The sequence below is a fragment of the Lissotriton helveticus genome, chromosome 10 (genome assembly GCF_964261635.1).
Source record: "Lissotriton helveticus chromosome 10, aLisHel1.1, whole genome shotgun sequence".
Classification (NCBI taxonomy): domain Eukaryota; kingdom Metazoa; phylum Chordata; class Amphibia; order Caudata; family Salamandridae; genus Lissotriton; species Lissotriton helveticus.
In genome coordinates this window covers 922012117-922036437 of record NC_136071.1, presented here as the reverse complement: position 1 = coordinate 922036437, position 24321 = coordinate 922012117, and the positions used below count along the sequence as shown (strand labels likewise).

Sequence of the window (24321 nt, the reverse complement as noted above, 5' to 3'; positions counted from 1 at the left end):
GCTGGGGCTTTCCAGTCCCAGTTCTGGCGCGAAACTGGACAAAGGAAAGGGGGTGTAACCACCCCCCTTCCTGGTTCCACCCAGAAGAGGGACCTAGTAGGTGATCCGGCCCCCCAGATTCGAATAAGAGTGGGAGCTGTGTCCTGAGACTTCAGATCATCCTGAATCAACTTGAAATACAGAAGAAGACTGGACTTCGACATTCTGCTGCACAGAAGACGGAAGAGAATCTCCCTTGTGGCCAAGGAGTGACCACCCTGTGAACCTAGGCACCAACCAGCAACTCGACGTCTGCTTTGCCGCCGCTTCCCGCCGGAGCCCGAGCCCAGAGCCTGACAAGACCCAGACTCCCAGACTTCTCACCGCCCGATCCACAGTCCCTGCAAAGAAGGGACCCGTGGAGGCACGAGAGACGTGGGACCGTACCTCTTGAAAGACCACCGAGAAGCTGACTGCGCAGCATCAGAGGCACCCTCGACGCTGTGTTTTGGGGTTTGAGAAGCCCCAACCTCGAGCAGCCCTTGCACCGAACATCAGCCCCCAAGCATCTCCACGATCTGCATGGGGCCCTTTTGCACTGTGCCACTCGACGCGCCATCCCGGCCACTTGCCACGCGGCTAGCGGCCATCTTGGCGACGAAACCTTCAATTTACACTGCGGGTCTGGTTGCTCTAGATTTGCCCTCACTCCTGTAAAATGGAGTAAATGCTCTGACCTTGCTGGTCCGAGTAACAAGCCTTTTTCGATTCCTGCGTGGATTGCATTAGCCAAGGCCTGTTTGCTCCAATCAAGTTGCCGACACCGCCAACAGTGAGAAGCCTGCGTGGGAAGGCTCGTTACCGACTCCTGGACGTCTTCGATCCCTCGCGTCCACGTGGCTGCAGAGAGAAGCTACACCTCGACGCCTGTTTGCACCCGACATCGCCTGGTTCCACTCTGGTTCCACGGTAGTCACTGGCCAGTGACTTTGAACATTGTCCCCTCTGCTTTCAGGTCTTCACCTCTTCAGATCCACCCTTGGATCCACCGGAACTCTTCACATCGAGCCGCCTGCAGCATCTTCAGCTCCAAGCACCATCGAACTGCGTGACGAAACCCGACACTACTTCGACCCTGTGCACCCGCTTCCTGTGGGTGAGGTAACTCAGCTCCGCCGGTGTTCCCACACTGGTACATACCTCTAGGGTCTGTGTCTAAAGTTTCATCCTTCTAGGTCACTCGGAAGGTTCCTTTTTAACTAACTTTGTAACTTTTACGCACCATTGACATTGCATTGGTAAAGCGTGCACTTTCCGCACTGCACCCGAGTCCCGCGGGCCTTTCCCGACTTCTTCACTGCTAGTCCCGAACAGCTCCAGCGATTCCCCAGGCCCTAGGCCTCTTCACTTTCCCCATAGTGGTTCTTATACCACTATTTTAGTATATGGTTTAGGTCTAGCTGGTTTTGGTCTAGCCCCTAGGGCTCATCCAAAATTGTGCAACTTTTGTGTATTTAAACTGTGTTTTGTTTTAACGCATTTGCTTCTGTGCTCATAAAGAGTATCAGGGTTATTTGTAGTAATAAATCTATATATATTTTCACTATATATCTGTGTGGTGTCCTTTCATTTGGTATTCAAGGGATTGTGCATGGTAAAACAGCTTGCTTCACATGCCTTTACAGAGTTTAGCCTAAGACTGCTTAGTCCATGCTACCCCTAGTATAGCTTGTCTATAAGGTTGACTTTACAACCTGCACCATAAGGGTTGCTTGGCATGGTACAAGGTGATCACTAGAACTAGTGAGCATCATATACCAGGCCAACTTCTCACATCCCAAGCCTGTGGGACGATGAGAAAGCTCTCTTCCACAACTAAACTTTTTGTCCCCTTTGAAATAAGTCTGAATGATTTCTAATCTGAACCACAGCAAGTAGGTCTTCCCACTGCCCTTGATGCCAATTCCTAAGCGCCCCATGTTGGGCCCTTTTGCAGGCTTTTCTATGGTTAATAATGGATTCTCTTTGGCCAGACTTTATGGCACCCATCAAAGACTGGCGCACTAAGAAACAGGTAGTAGAAATAAATGCATACAGATCTTGCAATGATGACAGGCAAAATTATTACACTTGCTTATAAGCATTTGAGAGTGGTTACAGTTGTGTTAATCATTAGAGACTTGTTACTTCTTATTGACGCTGTAACTCTGTAGATGGGAAGAAAGAGGGGTTGTCATCTCCAGATTAAGGGATGCAGAACATCAACATTATGTCTAGCACTCCAGAGCTGAATATCAGGCGTTACAGTGCTGGGCCTTAACCTGCATACCTTTACCCCACTGACATTACAATGTGTTGACCTTTACAACATGTTGTAATACTATGCAGGGTTTAACAAAGCATGCCCTTACCCCGCATTGCAGTTGTATTGCCTGATATTCATATATTATAGAGTAGCAGAAGCCACTCTGTAGGTATAGTTAAGAGTCACAGAGATTGCAACTCCTTTGATTTTTGCTTTGCATTAACTTTACTCTCGTTTGACCAATACCAATGAAAATTTGCAGACCTATTGGCAGATGATGCAAAGATTTGCAGTGATTCCTTAAAGGTATGCAAACAAAAAAAGGGGGTCCCAAAACATAGACATTTTATAGAGATGTAGCTCGAAAATCGACACTCGGATATCAGTGACATTTGGCAGGCGTTTAGCTTATGTTATGTAGAGGATCCTTTTTGGTAGTAGAGGTAAGTTGGGTAAGTATTTTTAAACTTATAATGTACTAAAACCTAGTGCTATCTCAGGTGGTTGTATACCATAGTAATATCACTGTACTTGTAAATGACAAGACAGTAAATGATTGGCTAATGGTTGCCTTAACAAACCTAAAGGGTAGCCATGTTGTTTTTACGACATCTTGGCTATGTTCTGGGTTAGTGCCTCAGATAAAGGTAAGTAGCTGGTTTGAAATTATTCTATACCTACTACCACTTTAATAAAGTGGTAATAAGTAGAGAAGATTATTTATATATTTCTATTTTTTTTTAAAGGGTGATGGAGTATTGTGGTATCACCTAGGTAGTATCACAGTACTTGAAAATAAATTATATTAACTATATCAAAAATGTTAAAATACACTCTACTACACTATATTTCACACTTAAAGTATACTACAGTGTAATTTCAATTTTTCTATATTTCCTTTTTTTATAAAGAAGTTAACCAAGTACCGCGATACTACCTACTAAATACTGGAGTAGTTACAAAAATTTGGAAAAAAGTAATTTTAAGAAGCAAATTACACTGTACTACACTATATTTCAGAAATATAGTGTACTACAGTGTATTATTTTATTTTTTAATTATTCTTTTATTATTTTTCGTGTCAGTGCCACAGTACTGTGTAGGTGGTAGCGTGCTACTCCATAAACATTTTGACAAATATACATTGAAAAATACAAATAAATCTCTCCACCTATTACAACTTTCATAAAGTGGAAATAGGTAGGGAACAACAATGAAACCTACCACTTCCCAATATCTAAGGGCCAAACCCAGAATACAAGCCAAACTGTACTGAAAAGTACATGACTGCCTTTTACTTTTGTAAAGGCAGCCATTAGCCCATTGTATACTGGCTTGTGAAGGGCATGTACCATGGCATACTACAAAGTTACTGCGGTATACTGTCACCAATTTTATAACTAAGTGTTTTGTGACTTACAACTTTAACACTACTTAAGTAGTTTAGAGCTACTACCAAATATTTCACTTGCCAATCCATAACATATATTCCAGCCAAATTTCATCCACATCCATTCAGACATTTTCACCCTGTGTCTGTTTAAACTAGACTCTACTATGCCACATGCCAATCCACTCTGCATGACTACACTCTATTCTACTCCTCTCTACTCCACTCCACATCATTCCACTCCATGCCATTCTACTCTACGCCTCTCCACTCTATGCAACTCCACTCTATGCTATACCCCTCTATGAAACTCCACTCTACGCTATTCCACTCTCCGCTATTCCACTCAACTATACACCACTCCATGCTATGCCACTCTACACTACTCTATTCCACTCTACGCGGCTACACTCAATACCACTCCACTCTACACCACTCCACTCTAAGCCATTCCACTCTATATAATTTCACTCCATTCAATCCCACTCTGGTGTGCGCCACTCTACTGTATGCTCCTCTTTTACTCTTTTATACACCACTCCCCTCTATTCCACTCCATGCTGCACCACTCCAATCTATGTTAGTCCACTCTATGCCACTCCACTCTATGCCGCTCAATGCCACTCCACTCTATGCCAATCCACTCTACCCAACTTTACTATATGCCATGACACTTTTTTCCCCTCCACTCCATTCCACTCCTGTATACGCCGCTCAATGCTATTCTACTCTACGCCACTACACTCATTGCCACTCTATTGTATGCCACTCCACTCAACTCTGTTACACTCTATGTCACTCAATTATATGCCACTCTATACCACTTTACTCTAAGCTATTCCACTCTACACCGCTTCACTCTACCCTCTTCCACTCAACGCCATGCTACTCTATGCCACTCCACGCTCCTCTATTCCACTCTATGGCACTCACTATTCCACTGTGTGCCATGACACTGTCCACAACACCACTCTATTTTAGGGATGCCACTCTACACCACTTCACTCTGCAACACTCCACTCAACGCCACTCCACTGTACAGCCCTCCTCTGTATGCCACTAGATTCTAAGCTAATAAACTTTACACCATTCCACTCACTGCTATTCTACTCTATGCCACTCTGCTCCTCGCCACTCCTCTCTATGCCACTCAATGCTATTCTACTCTTATGCCATTACACTCAATGCCACTCTATTGTATGCCACTCCACTCTACTCTATTCCACTCTATGTCACTCAACTCTATGCCACTCTACACCCCTCTCCTGTACGCTATTCCACTCTACACCTCTTCACTCTATACTCTTCCACTCTATGCCACTATACTCTATGCCACTCCATGCTGCGCTATTTCACTCTATGCCACTCACTGTTCCACTCTATGCCACTCCGCTCAATGCCATGACACTGTACACTATTCCACTCTACTTTAGGGCACTCCACTCAATGCCAATCCACTCTACCGCACTCCACTCTATGCCCCTCCACTGTACGCCACTCCACAGTATGCTATTCCACTCTACGCTTCTTCACACTATAATAGAGAGAAACTTTCACTTTAAACCCTGACCCTGCTCTTTCTGTTTTGAACGATTCATTAACACAGGGTTGCATTCCTAGAGCCTTTAAAGAAGCAGTAATAGTTCCCCTAATAAAAAAAATTAGGGCAGATCCCTTGATCGCACTGAACAATCGCCCCATATCTCTGCTCCCCTTCCTGGTCAAACTATTGGAAACTCATGTGGCAAACTGCCTATGTTCATTCATTGAACAGTCCCATTTCCTTGACTTCCACCAAGCAGGCTTTCGCCCCTCTCATTCAACTGAGGAAGTGATACTGACCATTTTAGATGAACTAAGGAAAGAAGCTGACAAGGGTACCACTCAAGCCTTGGTGCTCCTTGATTTATCTGCGACCTTTGACACAGTCGACCACGTAATTCTGGGGGACCGTGTCAGGGACGCAGGAATTCAGGGACCTGCTCACAGCTGGATTGCTTTCTTCCTGGAGAGCTGATCCCAGGCTGTCTGCCTTTCCCATTTTACAGTGCCTAATGTTAAATTAACTTGTGGGGTGCCACAAGTATTTACTCCCCCTGATTCTGTCCTTAGGAGAAAGAAATGTATGCATGTTTAATAATGCAGATGACCTACATTTGATTTTTACCGTCGACAACACCTCTGACTCTCTTCTGAGTTTCTATACCACTATGCTACATATATGCAACTGGATGAATAGTATTGATCTAAAGTTAATTCCTGATAAAACTGCACTGATCTTGATAGGTGGTGCCCGCAACTCTGGGAACTCTAATATCCAGCCAATCGAGCTGGGTTCACCCCTGGTACCATCTTCTTTAGCCAAGAATCTTGGTGTTATGATCAACTGTGACCTTTCTATCAAATCCCAGATTGGGACGTTAATTTCAACCTGCTTCTTCCAGCTCCGGAAGATCAGGAAAATCACTCCTTAACATGGAAGATCTTTTTCAGGCTGTTTTAAGTGTTGTCATTTTCCACATTGATTATGCCAACTAACTTTATTTTTATTTCCGCCTTCTGGTGTATGTAACTAATAGATTGCAGCTGGTGCAAAATCAGGCTGCAAGACTGATTTTCCCTCAGTCAAGATGGCATCACTCTTCCCCTCTAAAGAGGAAGCTACAATGACTCCCCGTAATACAACGTTGCACATTCAAAATCAGGTTTTTCATCTTCAAATCTCTGCATGGCACCTGTCTGAAATTCGTCTCCAACCTTATCCAGAGATCTAGGCATAGATGCATCAAGCGATATTGCGATCGCAATCGCTGCAAAACAGCGATTGCGAATGCAATTCCCACTTCCACAATGCATCAAGTACAAAAGCAGAAAATAGCAAAATCGCAAAACAAAGAATCGCAAAACCATTTGGAAACCCCCATTGCGATTCCTTAACAGCGATCACCCACACAATTAGCGAAATCAATAGCGAATTTGCAACCAAATTGCGAAATCGCTAATAAATCGCTATTCCCATGCATCAAAATTCGCGAATAGCTAAAATACCATAAATCGCTAATTATGAGTCGCAATTTAAGGAGAAGCTAAACCAGGTGGTAACCATGAAGTCCAATTGGGGAAAAAAACATTGGCAAACAAGAAACAGGTGTTGGGTAAATCAAACACACTTAGGGAGACTCAGTAGGAGCATGAGGAAAGTCACAATGGCAGGTCTCTACATCGTGTCAAGGCGGCTGAGGCTCCAGGCTGCAGCCCAGAACCGACGCAGGATCCAGGAGCGCATCTTCCGGCTGCGGATCACACTCCTGGGACAGACTGAAGAGGAGATCTACTCCAAATACAGGCTCAATGGGGCAATGATTAAGAAGCTCATCAGAGACCTTGACCCCCTGATGCAGCACCCAACACAGAGGACCAATGCCATGCCCACCCATGTCCAGGTCCTGTGCAGCCTGCACCTCCTGGCCTCTGGCAGCTTGCATATCCCAGAGTACTCTGTCACGCTGCCTACAGAGTTTCCTTGACGCCATGCTGAGCCGGATACATCACTACATCACCTTCACAACAACCCAACAGGACTTATTACCAACAAAACAGGACTTCTACAACATCGCCCATTTCCCCCATGTAATTGGCTGCATCGACTGCACCCACATTCACATCTGTCCACCCTGCAGAGACCGAATACATGTGCCGGAACCGCAAGTCCTACCACTCCCTCAACATTCAGATGGTCTGCCATGCGAAGATCATCATTACAGACATTGCGGCATAATACCCGGGGAGCACGCATGATTCGTTTATCTTCCGGCACAGCGGCATACACACCTGCTTGGCCAGGGGTGAATTTGGTGAGGGACATCTCCTAGGCCCACATACAGTATGTTAAGACCATGTTGCCGCGCATAACAGGCACTGACCCTCTGCTCCTCCATTCAGGTGACAGCGCCTACGGGCTCCGTGAATACCTCCTCACCCCATACCTCAACCCTGCAACACCACAGGAATGGCGGTACAATGCTGTGCATATACACACCAGAAATGTAACAGAGCAGACATTTGGCATGTTAAAGAGTCGATTCCGCATCCTCCACAAGACTGGCGGGGCCCTCAAATACCAGCCTTAGATCTGCTGCCGCATCGTGGCCGTGTGCACCATACTTCACAATATTGCCACCAAGCAGAGGATATTTTTGGAGGTGTCTGGTAGTAAGTCGGAGGGGGACAACCTGCCACCTGCACATGTGCATCTTGCACACGGGGAGAATCCTGCTGAAGGTCACAGGTGCCGCCCCAACATCACACAGAACTATTTCTAGTGCACCCATACCCCTCACACAACACTGCACTCATGCAAGCCACATAAATGATTGACATGAGGAAGATTTGTTTTCAAAATAAAGCTTTTGTTTAATTCACAAGCTCTCGATGTGCTTTAATCAGCAAACAATAGTGCAACTGTATTCAGACATACAGGCTTATGTAACCTGAGCAGGAGTGCATGGTTACCTCACCACGGCACTGCCGGAAATGTCAAGTAACTAGCGCCTCCAACCGGATGCACCCAGTCGCCTCTTACCCTCCACGTTGGGTTGATTTTGTCGTGATGCAGTGTTGGCCCGGGAACTGCGCCGCCTTTCTGATTGCACCAGCACAGACAGGCTGCTGAGGCTAGATGTCCCTTCGCTGGCATCATCAGCCCCCCTTGCATTTGGCTGCCTGTTGGTTCTCCACAGCGGTGGTGACCTGCTCCAGTGCCCTTGCAACGTCAGCACAGCATTGGACTCTCTGAATCTGCATGGCCAATGATCTCTGCGAGAGCTGGGAAGTGGCGTTCTCAATCAGGTGGTTTGTGCGTGTGTAGGCTGATAGCCGTGTGAGCAGCTGCCTGTGGCGTCTGCGGGTGATGTCCTGCTGTGCCACCATCAGCTGGTTGCTCTGCCTTACCACTGTGGTCAGTTCCTGCACACTCTCAGTGAGGAGACTAATGTTGCATGCAGTTTTACATAGCTGCAGCTACATTGCTGCCATGTGCTGCGCCTGTTTACCGTGCACAGCAAGCATCCGAGCCTCAATGCCCAGGCCCAAGGTGGGTGCCTGTTGCTCCATATCTGCTGTGGTGGGCACAGAGCGCTGCTGCCTCAACCTGCTGCTGGCATGGGCCCGCACACTTGCTGGGCGTCGTGTCTGCCTCCTGGGTGGGGGTGGGATCGGCTCCACTGCCATGCGTGCCGAGTGGTGAGGTCATGCTCCACCTGTAGCTGCAGGGGTGTCCCTGTGTCGTGCTGCAGGTGCAGGTCCAGGTGCTGGCTGGCTCTCTCCCTCCGTCTCATCAGGTGTCTCCGCAATGTGGACAATCTCACTGTCAGACGTGTCAGCATCTGCAGCACCTGTGATGTGGATGAGTGCATGATTAATGATATGATTCAGGCACCTGGGATGTAGAAACATGCATGCAGGCTCGCTATTGCTTGATGTCTGCATTCCCTGACTGGCTTTAGGGGTCTGTTTTACTTGACTATTCTGACTGTGTGTGGCTATCAGGGCACATTGACACACTACAGGTCCCACAATGCATTTGGGAGGAGCAGGGATTGGATTACTGGGGTTACAAATATGGCTTGCACTGGGGGCATGGGCATTGTTAGGGTCGCAGTAGCATGGCTCTAACCTTGAGATTTGTGTGTGACGCGGGAGGTGTCCAGTTGAGAGACGCCCACGCAGGCTGCAGGATTGATGGTGTCCTCCACTAGGTCCTCTATGGGTGTGTTCTCAGGGACTGTGGAGTGTCCTCCTTCCGTAGCCAGCCTCTCCGCAATGCGCTCCTTGGAACGGCCTCTGAGGTCGTACCACCTCTTTTTTAGGTCATCGACGGACCGGTGCGTGACTCCCACCGCATTCACCTTTGCCTTGATGCACAGCCAGGTGCGCCTCTTGGTAGCCTTAGGCACCTTCAGGGACAGCTTCCCAAACAGTTGGTCATGGTCCCTGCTGACTCCTTCTATCAGGTACTCCAGTTCTTTTTCACTGAATTTTAGTTTGCGCTGCCTGGGTTTTTCACTTTGTCCTGCAGCTTCCTGGGACATTGTGGTATTTATTTCTGTCCTGTATTGGAACTGCAGGGTGTGTCTCTTGGAGCTCAGTGCTCTGCCTCCTCCTGTATCCAGCTCTGTGATCCAAATGATGCATGGAGCAGGCTACTTCCTGGTAGTGATGTCATCATTGTGCTCAAGATGCGACTTCACGTTTTTGCGATCTCACAATCTGCGAGATCGCTAATTGCGATTTCGATCATTGCTAAATCGCAATTTGAGGGTTGGAAACAGCCGAATCTGCGAATTTGTAGCAATTTTTGCGGATTCGCATGAGGCGATTGCAGGCGGTTGCCATTCGCAGATATTTACCGATTTTGGTGATGCATCCCATTCTGCGATTTCTAAATAGCAATTCGGTATTTTTCGCTATTTAGGATACGCAGAGTGGGTGCTTGATGCCTCTGGGGGATAGATCTGCTCGCAACTTGCCCTCAACCCATCTTAACCTCCTGGTTTCACCGACCTACAAACTGAAGACACATAGCAGTTGTAGCCCTTCATTTTTGGAACGCCCTTCCCTTTTACATCAGATTCTGTACAAACTTCCTTATCTTCAGGAGACTTCTTAAGACCTGGTTGTTTATCCAGGCATATGAATAACCAACCAGGCTCCAGGTTATTCCTATATTTAGCGCCAAGAAACCAATTGGTGAACATGTGCTCTACAAATACTTTCAACATAACATAACATGTATATGAAGAAAAAAGAATGGAGGCACTGGCAGACAGCAAGATAGCTCTTAACATAATTTATAATAGAACCATCCTCAGAAGGAACTACTCAAAATAATTTATCCATGAAATAATATCAGGACACAAGATGCAAGTGTTTATAACCACATTGGAAACAATCTAAAGATTGATCTATGAAGAGATGGTGAATGCACCACAACACTTACTTAATCCTTAATTTAGAGTTTACTTGGTGGAGGCTAGTGCCTTCTCCAGGCATAATTTGCTACCTGCTTTCCTGTAGATGGGGTAAAATCCTGCCACATTTGTGGTAGAATTCTCAACTATACACTCCACTTTGGTCAGCCAGCGAAATACCTTATCAGAATAGAGTGGTCATACTCTCTAGCTGATGTTGGATGCTAAGGAGGGAAAGATGGGTGAGTCTCAGCCATCCTAAAACCTGAGGAAGAAGGGATGTTCATTTAAATTCAATTGACGACGTGTAAGAGATTGGGTTATTAGTTGGGCGGGCTAAGTGCCCACCTTAAGTAATAATCACAAACTTTGTCAGGTTGAACCCTCAAAGTCAATAAATTAAACTGAATTCAACACCTTGGTAGCAATGGCATGGACCAGGCAGGCTTAACCTACAGGCAATGTATAAAGTATTTATGCAGTACCAAAACAGTAATAAAGTCGAAATCAAAACAATACAATTTTGAAAAATACATTAGAAAACTACAGTAAAATTGAATACACGAAATGCCATTGAAATGAAAGAAATCAATTGGGGGAACCAGAGATATGAGTTTTCAGTTTTAAGTAGATATAGTGCCAAGAAGTAGAAAGTGCCAATGATAGTTAATTCTCATAGTAGAAAAGGATCTAGGTGCCAATTGATGCTGGCTGCGAGGGAGCATGGATCATTTGTACCATCCAGGTTGATTCAGTCTTTTAAGTTCCAATCCACACCAACAATACACTTCTAAACCCTCTAGGACCTCAGGGGAAGTGTATAGAGACTCACTGGGTGTCAGGCAGAAGGCAACAGCAGAGTCTAGTCCAAGTCCAGTTGCCACTGGTCAGCAGGGCAGTTGCAAGAAAACCGTCCTGTAGCTTGTTGTATCCCTCTAGCTTGGACAGGAGGCTGTCTTATGATTTTTCGAGTGCACCACTTTGTTCTGGCTATAAGAAGGAAGGCAGTTCCAATCCTTTAGGGCTCTTCTCCTGTCTCAGATAGCAGGTTTGTACCCTTCTGATATTCCACCAGGCCAGAAGGGTTCTAGAGTGGGTGCCTGGAGTTGTCACTTTTATGCCTTGAACAAAGTAGTGAGTGGGAATGACGCCTGGGGATGTCATAACCAATGTGTTAAAGGTACGAAATTTAACATTTTCGAGATGGTAAAAGTATTTGGTCGCACAAAACATAGGCTCTGAGGGCCAGGGGTGTGTGGGGGTACTATGAGATAGCAATCATAGTCTTCTCTCATATCCACCATTAAAATCCAGTTTAGAACAGCCACAGTACACCCAATAAACTCAGAGACATAAGTCTTGGAGAACAAAAACTACAGTTTATACACTACCAGGATATACAAGAATTGTTTTGGCATCCTGTTTCTCTCCTTTGAAATACACCCCAATTGTTATATGAAAATCCCCAGGAGACCTGTCAAGCCTGTTTTGACACTCCAGTAGGATTTGACGCTGTAATGTCAAAAAGAGGCCCACTGCGATTGGAGACTGCTGGGTGGAATGAAAAGGAAGGGAGCAGGTTTGAGTGAAGGCTACAACTGCTTCTGACAGGGAATGCCTCTTTGATATTACTCAAGTACTATTCCCAGCCATAGGTCAACCTGTTAAGGACACAACAGCACCTCCTCACAGACAATACATGTATAATCTTTGGTACCAAGTTTACACCTCAACAAGGGGGCTTTTCAAATGCCTAGTACTAGTTGGCAGAAGTGGTAGAAACAAATGCAGATTAGCATCCAGGAATTTCAGACAAGGAAAAAGTAACTTTGCAAAAGTTACTTTTCCAAATGTTTAGTAAGAATCAGAAAATAGATGTTTAATTATTTATTTAGTAGTGATGTTCCTGAGATACAGTCTTAGTATTTAATATTGCATCAGAGCGTTTTTGCATGGAACAGCTAGCCTTTGTAACACTGAAAATATGTTGTGGAGCCTTTTCACTGTAAGAACATGTGTAACAAGAAAATTGTACATGTCCTACTTTTAAATACCATGCACCCTGCCTTGTGGGCAATAGGGCCTACTTAGGGGTGAATTACAAGTATTTAAAAGAAAGGTTTAGGCCTGTCAAAAGGGACTTTTTTGGATAATTTTAAAAGTGCACTGTCAGGCTATAGAAGCTAGGCCTGCATCCATGTTTACACTGTCACTGTAGTGGGTGGCACAATGGGTGCTGCAGTCCACTTGTGACATTTAACTAAAAGGCTTTGGGTTCACTTTGTTACCACATACTAGAGACATATAGGTAAGTTAATTACCATGTTGAAAGGCGAAGAACAAGCACTTTATCTCTGGTTAGCAAGGATAAAGTGTACAAAGGCCTACATCAAGCAAAGATATAGGGTCTAACAATAGCAGAAAAAACAGGATGACCAGAGATAAAAGGTGGATTTTCTATACAATCCATTTCACCACGGATTAAGGGAATTCTGGGGTTTCCCAACAGGTCTGTGCATGCATTATAGCATGAAAGAGAATCCCAGAAATTTCCCAGCCTAAGGGGTGCATGCAGCACCACTGTGGTCAATAAGCCATACACTGTACCAGGGATTACAACTGTATAAAAACAAGTGCTGATGTAAGTAGCAGCCTTACCACCACCTGTTGGAGTGAATTAGCTTGTAATATGAGTTTATACACACTGGTGGCCAGGGTTAATCATCATGTGCTTCTTCATTCTCTATTCAGTAAGAAACTTGCCAGTTTCACAATCAAGCATGTTCATTTTGACTCAGTGCTATGATTTACAGATGATTTCATTTAACAAATGTAATTTTCATTTAGCTGGATTTCATTAAAAAACACATTTCATATTGAAAGCAAATAGCCTACATATTGATTATCTATGCAGAGGGAAAACCACACTTACCTCCCTATTTTAGTCCCAGTATCAACTGTTCCGTTATCATACAATTCAAGATAATCATATAGACAGTCTTCCACAAACTCAAGGTTAAACACTGTGAAGGTCAGACGGATGATGTTTCCAGGCTGTACAGAGATGATCCATGTACAGTTGATACCGTGTGGGTAGACAGACGGGTGACCAGGACTTGTAATCTGTCCTTGAGGTGCAGTTAGGGTTTGCCCACATCCTATTCAGAGTGAAACAAATATTGTTAGGGTTCAGAGAGAAGTTACACACTTTGCACCCACCCACCTGATGAGGTTTGGGAGTCATCAATACATCCACAGAATACATTTTTTTAAAGAATTAGATCCCAGGTAATAGGTCTAAAATCACTCAATTTATAGCCCAAATAACAAAGCCCATTTCAAATTCAGTTTAAGTGTGTGTGTGTGTGTAGGTGTTTGTGCGTGTGTGTGCGTGCTTGTGCGTGCGTGCGTGCATTTGTGGGTGGAAGAGAGAGAGGTGTGCATGTTTTGCATGTGTGGGCATTAGTTGTGATTTAGTAATTCCACTTTTTATCCTGATAGGTGGATTTTATGGCAGAACTGCATCTTTATTGCCACAATGTTCTGATGGCACGCAAAGAAAGACTCACAAGTGGTAGAGTAGGAATGTGTTTCTTGCTTTAAATTCAACTTTTTATATGACTAGAATCCAGTGGAGCGATGTCAGAGTGTGTTATTAAGAATATTGGCTTTTCTTCAATACAAAGTATTCTAGAATACATCATACTGCTCTAGAGCCACAAACATTATCTCTGCTAAATAAAGGATGCTTGGTGCGTGGAGCTAGTAGATGTCAGTCGTTGCCATGACAATTTCTATGCATTACTTTCACAATAAAGAAGTTCGTGGATTTTCACTGTGGCAGAAAAATTCTCAAGAATTATAAATAACTCAATAGCTTATCCCATAAGTAAACGTTACTGTGTATACATTCATTTACATATTTGGAACAGGATATACAATTACTGTTACGAAATAGATTTAGGCAATCTGTAAATTAGATGAATATATAACAACATGTTTAATACACTTTGCATTCTGCAAAAGCCTTAAATTAGTGGTATACTTTTCCTGTGCACTGTGTTTAGGTCCGCTCTTCAATGTTTTGTTTTTTGTGCTAAAAGCCAACTTCTGCACACATACTGCTTTTACAACAGCTATGGAAAACATACCTCCTATATATATACTTATTGGTCCTCCACACCTTTTGTTCTTTAAGCTCTTCTTGTAGGTTGGTCTCTCTCTCTCTCTCTCTCTCTCTCTCTCTCTCTCTCTCTCTCTCTCTCTCTCTCTCTCTCTCTCTCTCTCTCTCTCTCTCTCTCTCTCTCTATATATATATATATATATATATATATATATATATATATATATATATAAATATATATATGTATCATCCAACAAAGTTGCCTGCTAATAGGAAGGACCACCGTCAGGTAAAAATTTGCTTTGTATTTATTGGAGGAAGCAGTGCGGGGGACAAACCAGACCCGCAGGGTATCATGCAGCCCTCCCAACGCGTTTCATGACTTCTCGCTTCATCAGGGGCTCAGGCGCCAATATAGGTCAAACGGCAAAGTCTTTCGCACTTCATTGTTTTCAAATACTCCGCCTATTATGGGCGTGGCCACCCCAGTGGCCTGTGGTATTTGTAGTGTGCAGTTATCTCCAGTGAGTTGCCGTAAAGTCCTGTTTGCAGTGTAGGGTTGTCTCGCACCGCAGGACGTTGGGCGTTAAAGGGTATGTCAATTTTGTCGATTTCTTGATGTAGCGGCATTAGAAAGGATGTATTTGTTGGATAAAAATAGTGAGTACAGCCTATGGTGATCAGAAGGAAAACTATTTGAAAAACGATCCAGAAAGGGATTGGTTGCATTAACATGTGGAGTCAGTACTTAGCATTTGTTAAGAGGCTGCTTTCCAGCTGCCTTAGGGATGATTTGTGACAATTTAAACATATCTGTTTTCCAGGTCTTGGATTTATAAAACGCCATTTGTGTAATCAGTCCATATATGATGTTTTTCTAAGTAAGGTTATCTGCAGGGGCGGTTTCTCCATTAGTGCTCTGGGGGTGTGCCCAACTGAAATTCCTACACATTCCTGCACAAATATTAAATAGATCAATGTATTTAAATATATGGTTGCATCTTTAAACAAATTGATGTATTTAACTCCGGGCTGTCTGTACCAGGCTACCTGCCCTGTATCTCTCTGGAGCAGGAGATGAAGCCAGGCAGTACATCAAATTCCTTAACTGTGACACATGACACAAGGCTAAAGCCCATCAATGCAATTGTGGTCTATGGTAGCAGCCACTATTGGCTAGTGGTGCTTTCAGCCTCACGGGCTCAGGCATTGAAGTCAACATCCCTGCGTGAGGGCAGCCATCTATCATTCAGAGGCATGGATCCCACCATTTTCCATTCATCACACATAGGAGTAGATACAAGAACATTTGATTTGGTGCCTCTGTAATGTGTTATAATGCTAATCTTGTGTTATGTGTATTGTGCTGAGATCCCTGGTCACACTATGCTCCCCACTATGACACCCAAGGCTCTAGCTGCAGGTCACTGGCTCCTTTATAAGAAGAACTGCTCTCTTTGGTTCCCCCATGAAATTGATCCAAACGACCAGCAGGGTTTTTGCTCCCTTCTGAAGTTGATCTAAACATCCGACTCATGTGAAAAGCAAAAATATCTGCTCATAGTGAAGACAGTTATCTACTGTGTGGTGATAAAACTGGCCCTATTTAAATTCCCTTGAAATTAATTCAAAAACATGGATTGATTTACGAACAATGAATGTTAAAAACATTAAGCAGACCCTCCAGGATTTCGCGGTTTGCCGCAAAATCGGCACTTTTGTAAAAATGCAGCGTTTTTTACAAAAGCGCCCGCGAAATCGGCTCTTTTGTAAGAATTCCACGACTTTTGCAAAAGTGCCCACGAAATTGAAAGAGTTCAGGGAAAAGGTTGTAACACCCCTTTAGTAATGGTGCATCCTTTCTCTTCATGTAGGCTAGGCAGTTCCCAAGATACATCATAGCACCCACAGCACAGATGTGCACTGCATGACAATTCCTCAAGCAAGAGATGTAGAGGTTATGTGGGTCAACTGCCGCAAAAAGTCAGCATCACAACCTTCATGTACTAAAGCTGCAACATTATGGGCATCTGCCATGGGCTAGTATCAGGGAAGACGTTTCTTCCACTATTTGTTTTCTGCAGTATTTTGCCATATTATTCTGGTAAAGTGTTTGACGGCTTTAGAGAATGATTGATTTATAGGCAACCCACATAACTTGGAAACTACTCCCATAGTGGAGATCATATGTTATCAGCTTTCAAGTGTTGGTGATTCCCGGGGATTGATCGGGAATGGTCTAAACAACATTTCAAGCAACATTTCCAGCTGCAGGATGAGCTAATTAATGCTGGAATAGAAAATTCTGGGAGAATGTGTATTAGGTGATCTACATACAAGAACACTTTGATAGGGCCTGTAACCATAAGTATCCTGCAAACCTCTTCCATTGGTTTACTAGAATAAGCAAAGTTCCAAGACCAGAAGAGAAAGGACATCATTTTTTGCCTGAAGTGCCTCTGTGAAAAGCAGCTGTATTACTGGACACACCGATGACAAGTAAAAACTTGAAAAGTAGAGCTACGCAATGGATGAAGATGGACGCTCAAGCATGCTTTGATCTAGTTAGAGGTCCAGTAGGAGTCTAGTCCTTAAAAATCCAGGGGCCAGATGTAGGTAGCCCAATACCGGTCGGAAACGGCCGAAAATACCGATTTTCGTCCGCTTCCGACCGGTATTGGGCTATGGAGATGTAGGGGCTTAAAAAACATACAGATTCGGTAATTTTACCGAATCGATAATTTTACCGAATCGGTAAAATTACAGAATCGGTAAAATTACCGATTATGTAAATTTTATCGATTTGGTAAATTTACCGATCTGTAAAATTACCGAATCTGTATTTTCAGATGTAGGTAGCACTTTTAACAGTGCTACAGGCCTTTCAGGATTCGGTATTTACCATGTAATACAATTGCATGGTAAATAACGAATCCCTGTGTACATGCACATCTGTGCATGGACACCTGTGCCAGGTGGCACACAGACATGCCCTAAGGGCATGAATGTGTGTCACATGGCACACAAGCCTGAAACAGGGGTGCAACAGGGTGTCAAAGTGACACCCTGTTCCCCTTGTCAATTCGGTAATTTTACCGATTCGGTAATTACCGAATCGGTATTTGCTATTGATTCCTATGAGCTTCAAAGCCCATAGGAATCAATGGCAAATACCGATTCGGTAATTACCGAATCGGTAAATACCGAATCCTACCGAATCGGTAAAAATTACCGAATTTTTACCTACATCAGATTTACCGATTCATAAATAGCGAATCGGTAAAATTCGGTATTAATGAATCGGTAAATCTGATTTACCTAGATCTAGCCCCAGATCTTTTACTTTAAGTGTTTGTATTACAATAAACAAAGGTTAACCTCTGGTGGCAGGTCTAACACAATCACAGCAAGTTCAGGATTAAGTATATAAAAAACTCACTGCGGTGATTGCTGGAGTTGTTTTTGCTATGTTAAGAGTTAAGCAATGCTTTCAGTTCAAATCTAAAGACAGTCGTAAGACATTGATGTATCATCCTGAGAGGTTCAAATTGGCTACATAGGATGGCAATCAGCTAATGAGTAGCTCTTATTTTCATGTATAATTGTTCCAGCACCTCATTATAGACCTGTATTTTAGTACATAAACAATGCATGTGTTTGTGTTGTAATTTTGAAGTGTGACTGGTGCACATGTGAAACGCTTCAATACCTTCAGGTCAAGTTGGAGCTATAATTTAAAAAACTACAGAAGAATGCACTAGGAGGTTAAAACTAAAAACAAAGTCTTAACATAAGGAAAGACAAATAGATACCCACTTAATTGCTGATTTGTACAGAGTGAAGCCAGAAAATCTGGGTAAAATCGTGGCTTCCATGCTGAAATTGTGTGATCTTAGGCAAATATTTAATTTCACTAAGGTACGTACTGGAATGCCATTTCCTATGGGATGCTACCATGCCATCTTGGATGGGCTTCTCAGAACCTACACTAAAGCAAATGGAGCATTGCCTTTCCTAGGGATAACAGACTTCACCTGTGGGCTGCTTCCTCTATTCCATATTCCAGGCTGCCTATTTCAAAGTGGAATACTTTGCTAACACAGTTTCCATTGATTTAAGGCTGAAAATAAATGATTATGAGTAAAATAAAGTGCCACAAAAATACTGCTAAATTTCCATATTTGTGCCGCTAAATTTCCATATTTGTGCCTCTAAATTTGCTAATCCATGCCACTATATCCTGGGGGGTCTGATTAAGGCAATGCATGTCAGCGATTTAGTTCCTCTCTTATTTCATGTTTTACTTAACCTTGCATTCCCCAAGAGCGTTAGGTATTTCATCATGTTTTGTTTTTGTATTTTTTCCATGCATCTTATTACTCTTGCATAGTGCATACTTTGAGCCATGCTAGGTGTTTATGAGCGGCTTTGAATGAAAGTTCTGATGCTGAAGCTGAAGCGAAAGCAAAGTGCCTGTCAGTAGGTAGGCTTCTCTGCAGAGTAAGCAGAACTATGGTCATGTATTCCAGTTGCAATTGAAATTGTGTGTATATGTGTGAAGGAGATACACAGATGTCAAAATATTTAGAAGTCAAAAGCAAAGGAAATACATTTCTTAAATGTGAATAAGTGCAGTACATGTTTGGAAGTGGTGAAGTGAGAGAGATGCGAGGAAGTGCATTCAGGGAATCAGGGAAGAGTGAAAAGCGGGTGCTGAATGGGAAAGAGAGGTGCTTGACGAGATGTGAAGAGAAAAAGGCATACATATCTAACATAAAGAGCACATACCTTTAGGCCAAAACTCGTTCCACAGGCCTCAATAGTATTTAATTCACAGACTCACAATTTCAGAATTGAAAATTTCCAGTGTTTATTATTCATAACAAATCATCGTTGTTACTCATTTATCTTTAACAACTAAAAGCCATTGACAAAGCCAATTGTACTGACATGTTTTAGGTGCATGTCAGTTGTTGTGTAATATATCTGGATGTGATTGAAACCAAAATACTGGTCGGGTGACACACTATGGGAATCAAGGAAATTTATTTTACTTGATCCCTTTTAGAGAGCCTCCACTTCTTTTACCACACTTAAAGACCTGTCTGCACATATTTCTATATGACTGTTTGCAGCCAGCAGCTGTGGGTGCTTCCAGAAGCCTGGTTGGAGCATTTTCTTCCAAAGTTGATGCCGCTTGCAGTGCGAGACGTTGGGCAAGCACACACTTTAAAGCATTGAAGTCATTGCGCTCTAAATTTGCACATTACAGTAACTGCTGAACATATTAATGCAGTAAGATATGAGGCTGTTTTTAATGTGTTTAATATTTAAACTGTATGTTCCCACTGCTTGATAAGCCTTGCTTTACCACTAAATTAATTTGCTTTAAAATACACCACTTGCCAATCTTTTTTCAATTTTTCCTCCAGAGAGGGACTCGGCCTGGACCCCATGTTTGCTCATTAAACTTGCCCGCATCACTCATTACATAAAAGTCATACCTAACTTTTACTTTTAAATGTCACTAGTCGCTGCCACTGATTACGTGGTGTCTTCCCCAAAGTATTTTAATGTTCGACCTTAAGTGTTAGGTTTTCATGGGTTTCAGTAAGAAATCGGAGGGTTAAGGAGGCATGAAAAAGAACTGCCCACTATCCTATTGCTGCCCTTGGCACAGTAGCCACACGCCAAATCAATCAGTGTGAGCAAGTACATGAAATGAAAATAATCAATGGGGATGAAAATAACTAAGTCTCAATAGAGACAACATGCTCTTAGACATCTTTCAACAACCCACAGATGTTACTTCAATGGACACACTACAATGCACTATTAGGCTGTACACGTGCTATATTCAAAATAGAAACAATAAATCTGAAAACAGATCTAGTCATTGGAATGATGCAAACTTCCCAGCTAGACAATACAAATCAAATGAATCATTGAAACCAAAGTGAAACACAGGGCTGAAAACATTATGCAGACTTCCTCCCGCCTCAAGTAGGAAATACATTGCACCGGACTGCTTTATAAACTTAGATAATAGTTTAAATATAGAGTGATGGACCTTCTTGCCAATGGTATATTATGGCAAGTTGGAGCCTTGTGATTATACCTTCAATTTCTGTCCCAGTTAGAGGCAAAATTGTTGTTAGCAAGGGTCCCCTAGAAGAGGATACCTTAAGCTGACCAACAACTTTATAGCATTCCTGCATCCCTAATAGCCACACCCCTAAACTTGCAGTTAGCTTAGTGATCTCAGATATTGCTACGCTACGATTTATGTCCAGCTTATGAATCAGGTGAAGCAGAGTTACCATACGTAATTCTACTTTGCCTCATCATGATCGCAAACAATATCAGAGTTGTTAGTAGAGTAAAGCTGAAGACCTGGGTCCCTATTACGTTTAGGGCTCACTTTCCTTGTTTGCACCATGGGCACCTTCAAACAGACGCTCTGGATGCAAACAGGGATAGTGCACCCTATTAGGTTGAAAGGGCTGCCCTTAGGGCAGCCCAAACTTGCACTGCCCCGGGGACATTGCATTCAAGTGAAATACAGAGCAGCTGCTTCAAAGCTGCTTCATGTTTCATTGTGCAGGCGACACACGGATGCACTTTAACCCCTTCGCTGCGGCGGCTATTCCGCCGCAGCGCTAAGGGGCGGGGGGGGGGCGCGCGGCGCTCCGGCGCTTGTGACAGAGCCGCTCCGTCATGGCCCTCGGGTGGGCTGTGCTTGTGACGGAGCAGTTCCGTCACTGCCCCACACGCTCTTCAGAACGCTCAGCGTAGGTGCGGAATTCGTGCCACGCAGGCGCGGCGAGCGGGCCGTGACGGAACCACTCCGTCACCAGCACAGCCCACCCGAGGGGCGTGACGGAGCGGTTCCGTCACAAGCGTGGGAGGGGTTAAAGAGGAGAGAGAAATCTCCTTGCAAACAGGTGCAGTGAGGGTCTGCACCCACCTGCAATTGGATGTGACGCCCTCGAGAGGGCTGCCATCAGGGGGCACACTGGCAGTACTCATTTTTTCGTGGTGCACTGTCAGTGCACCTCCAGACAGCTTCTTTACCTCAGCGCCCATGTCGCACAATACAGCACAGGTGCAAAGATAGAGAGATTCCCTCATTCGCATGGGGTCACACGGAAGGAACACCCTCTCAAGAAAACTCTGGTGCAACATATGCACCAGAGCTATCTGTGTTACAAAAGGGGTTGCACAAGCGTTTGCAGCAACTTTTGAAATATCTAAGTGCCAGGGGGTGCACTAAGCGGACAAAAATGCCTGTTGAGCCCCCGGGGCACTTCTGTAATACAGGCCCTGGTTGTATCTACTTTAAGGCTTCGACTGGACCTAGTAAGATAAGGTTTTAATGCCAGGATAGCCCTTTAGGGATGAGGGTCTGCTTTATAAATACAAACATACATACATAAACATACATGAGTGGGTCAGTGTTACAGCATACTGGTTTTCCTAGCCATCGGTATACCGGACCCAATTTTATCAGATGAGTAATGCGGCCCAATAAAATTGCATGAGATTCTGGTTATAACAGCCTTGCCATATATTATCTTTCACCTTCTCTCCTCTATTTCCCAGCCAGACGCCATGCATACATATACCCCCTGCTTAGAACAGGTGGTAAATGTATGCATTCAACCCCCAACAATTCGGAACTCCATGTGGTTTTACAAGCAGTAAATCTGGTCCATTTGGGAATTCCCTATTCCATTGGAGTCGACTTGTAATGACATGGCACTGAAATGGTGTTACACCACAATGTGGTAAATTTTGAATACAGATTTGCCTCCCCCCTCTGTATCTTGCAACTCGTAATCAGACCCTCCTTAAAACTCTACCACTAGAAATGAAACTGCAGAAAGTTAGACTAAAGGAAAAGAGCCTTGTGCAGAATTGAGTAAAGTCAAGGAGCAATAAATGAAGTATGAAAAAAACAGACTTGGCAGTGTGGGAGAGGTAAAGAGGATGCCATGACCAAGCCCACCCTTGTATGCTACAGCAGTCCCTGCCAGGGACCACAACTCAGGAAATTATCCGTCCCTATATCCTTGGTTCCCTTTCCTAGTGTACTGAGGTAGAGGTAACAGGGGAAGTGGTCTGTAGGGGTCACAGAACTGTTTGCAAGTAGGCCAGACTGAAACCAACAGACACATGCATAGATCAAGGAAAATAGCGCACCCCGACTAGGTCTGCAACAGCTGTGAGGAAGTTGCAAGGTGGATCTGACCCTCACTGCGGCTTAGGTAAGGAAACGGGGTGGGAGTCTTCCAAAGGAATTCAACTTGTGAGGTATGAATAGTCTAGTATTCTATGTTTTTTTTATATTTAGCTTGATAGTATTGAACTACTTTAAATATTATAGTAGGACTTAGATACGGGTAATTAATAAATCATATTCCATCCATGTCTTACATCTCCAATCAGATAATGAGGTTTCAAAAATTCCATGTTGCACACGCTCATGTATACAGTGCCATCTCTTACATTGAGTGGTGGCTGGTGAAGTTTGAAAGTGGCGGGATGTAAGAGAAAAAAAATGAAATTGGGTCAGTAAGCATGGAAAGCAAGGTGGCCTTTTCCCTGGGATATTGGGTTTATACCTTGGTGTGAAATAGTACATTTTCCAGCACAATTTCTTTAAAAAATGACTAAAAACACTTCTTACAGCATTTTCAAAGGAAATTTCATAAACTATTTCTTACAAATTTTACATTTGCAAATGGAGTCTGACCTTCCCAAGGGAGTGAACACCAGGCTGGAGGGCTTTTATCACTACCTTTAGTGAAAGATGGGAGGGAGACGGAAAAAGCCATCTAATGGCTAAATTGCAGAATGTGGAACTAGAAATCCTAGGATACATCCAGGCTTCCACACTTGACAAAAATGTGTGATCTTAGGGAACTGCCTTATTTCACTGTGCCTCCTTGTCTTTTATCATCACAGTGGAGAGCACCTTGACATTCCTCTGGTTGAAGCTTTGCGTATATAAAGCCTTTCTTGTGGATACTGCAATAGAATATAATGTAGCCTCATCTATGATAACAACCTAGGCCACATATCAGGTGCACTCTGACTTCCTCTTGTTTACTTTTTACTGTCATTGTCATCAGGACATTAATATTATATGTTGAAAAATATCAGGAAGTGGGTTCTGGGGGAGGGGAGCCGCGTATGGAGCTCCCGCCATGCCCTGCGGCTGAGACCTCTGACGGCACTCGATGGCATCCAAGATGGCACACAGCCGCACTGCGGTGTTCAGCAGTGCCTCTGATAATTACGAGTAAAGACAAATCTATACACAATAAATATGTTCTATTCTCTGCCGTCAGCCTAGAAGACTACACATTACTGCAAAAGTAAATGTTTCATCAAACACATATCATTAGATCAATGCCTCTCTGGGGCATAGCCAGTTTCTTCCTAGACCCTCACACTTACAAGGAGTTACCCCATGTCCCCTTCTTAACGTAAGAGATACACCATTCTGCCCACTGTAGTCTTTCTTCTATGGCCAAGGCTTTCAGGAGCGTAT

The 24321-nt window shown here is 43.7% G+C and overlaps 1 protein-coding gene across 1 annotated transcript in view; it reads right to left on the bottom strand.

Moving 5' to 3' along the window:
* The window catches only part of CUBN (cubilin), a 1583269-nt gene that overhangs the window by 1240927 nt on the left and 318021 nt on the right, over positions 1-24321 (bottom strand). The window contains exon 21 of the mRNA XM_078663578.1: positions 13575-13800. Within this exon, the coding sequence (XP_078519704.1) occupies positions 13575-13800 (226 nt within the window). The remainder of the gene's footprint in view (positions 1-13574; positions 13801-24321) is intronic.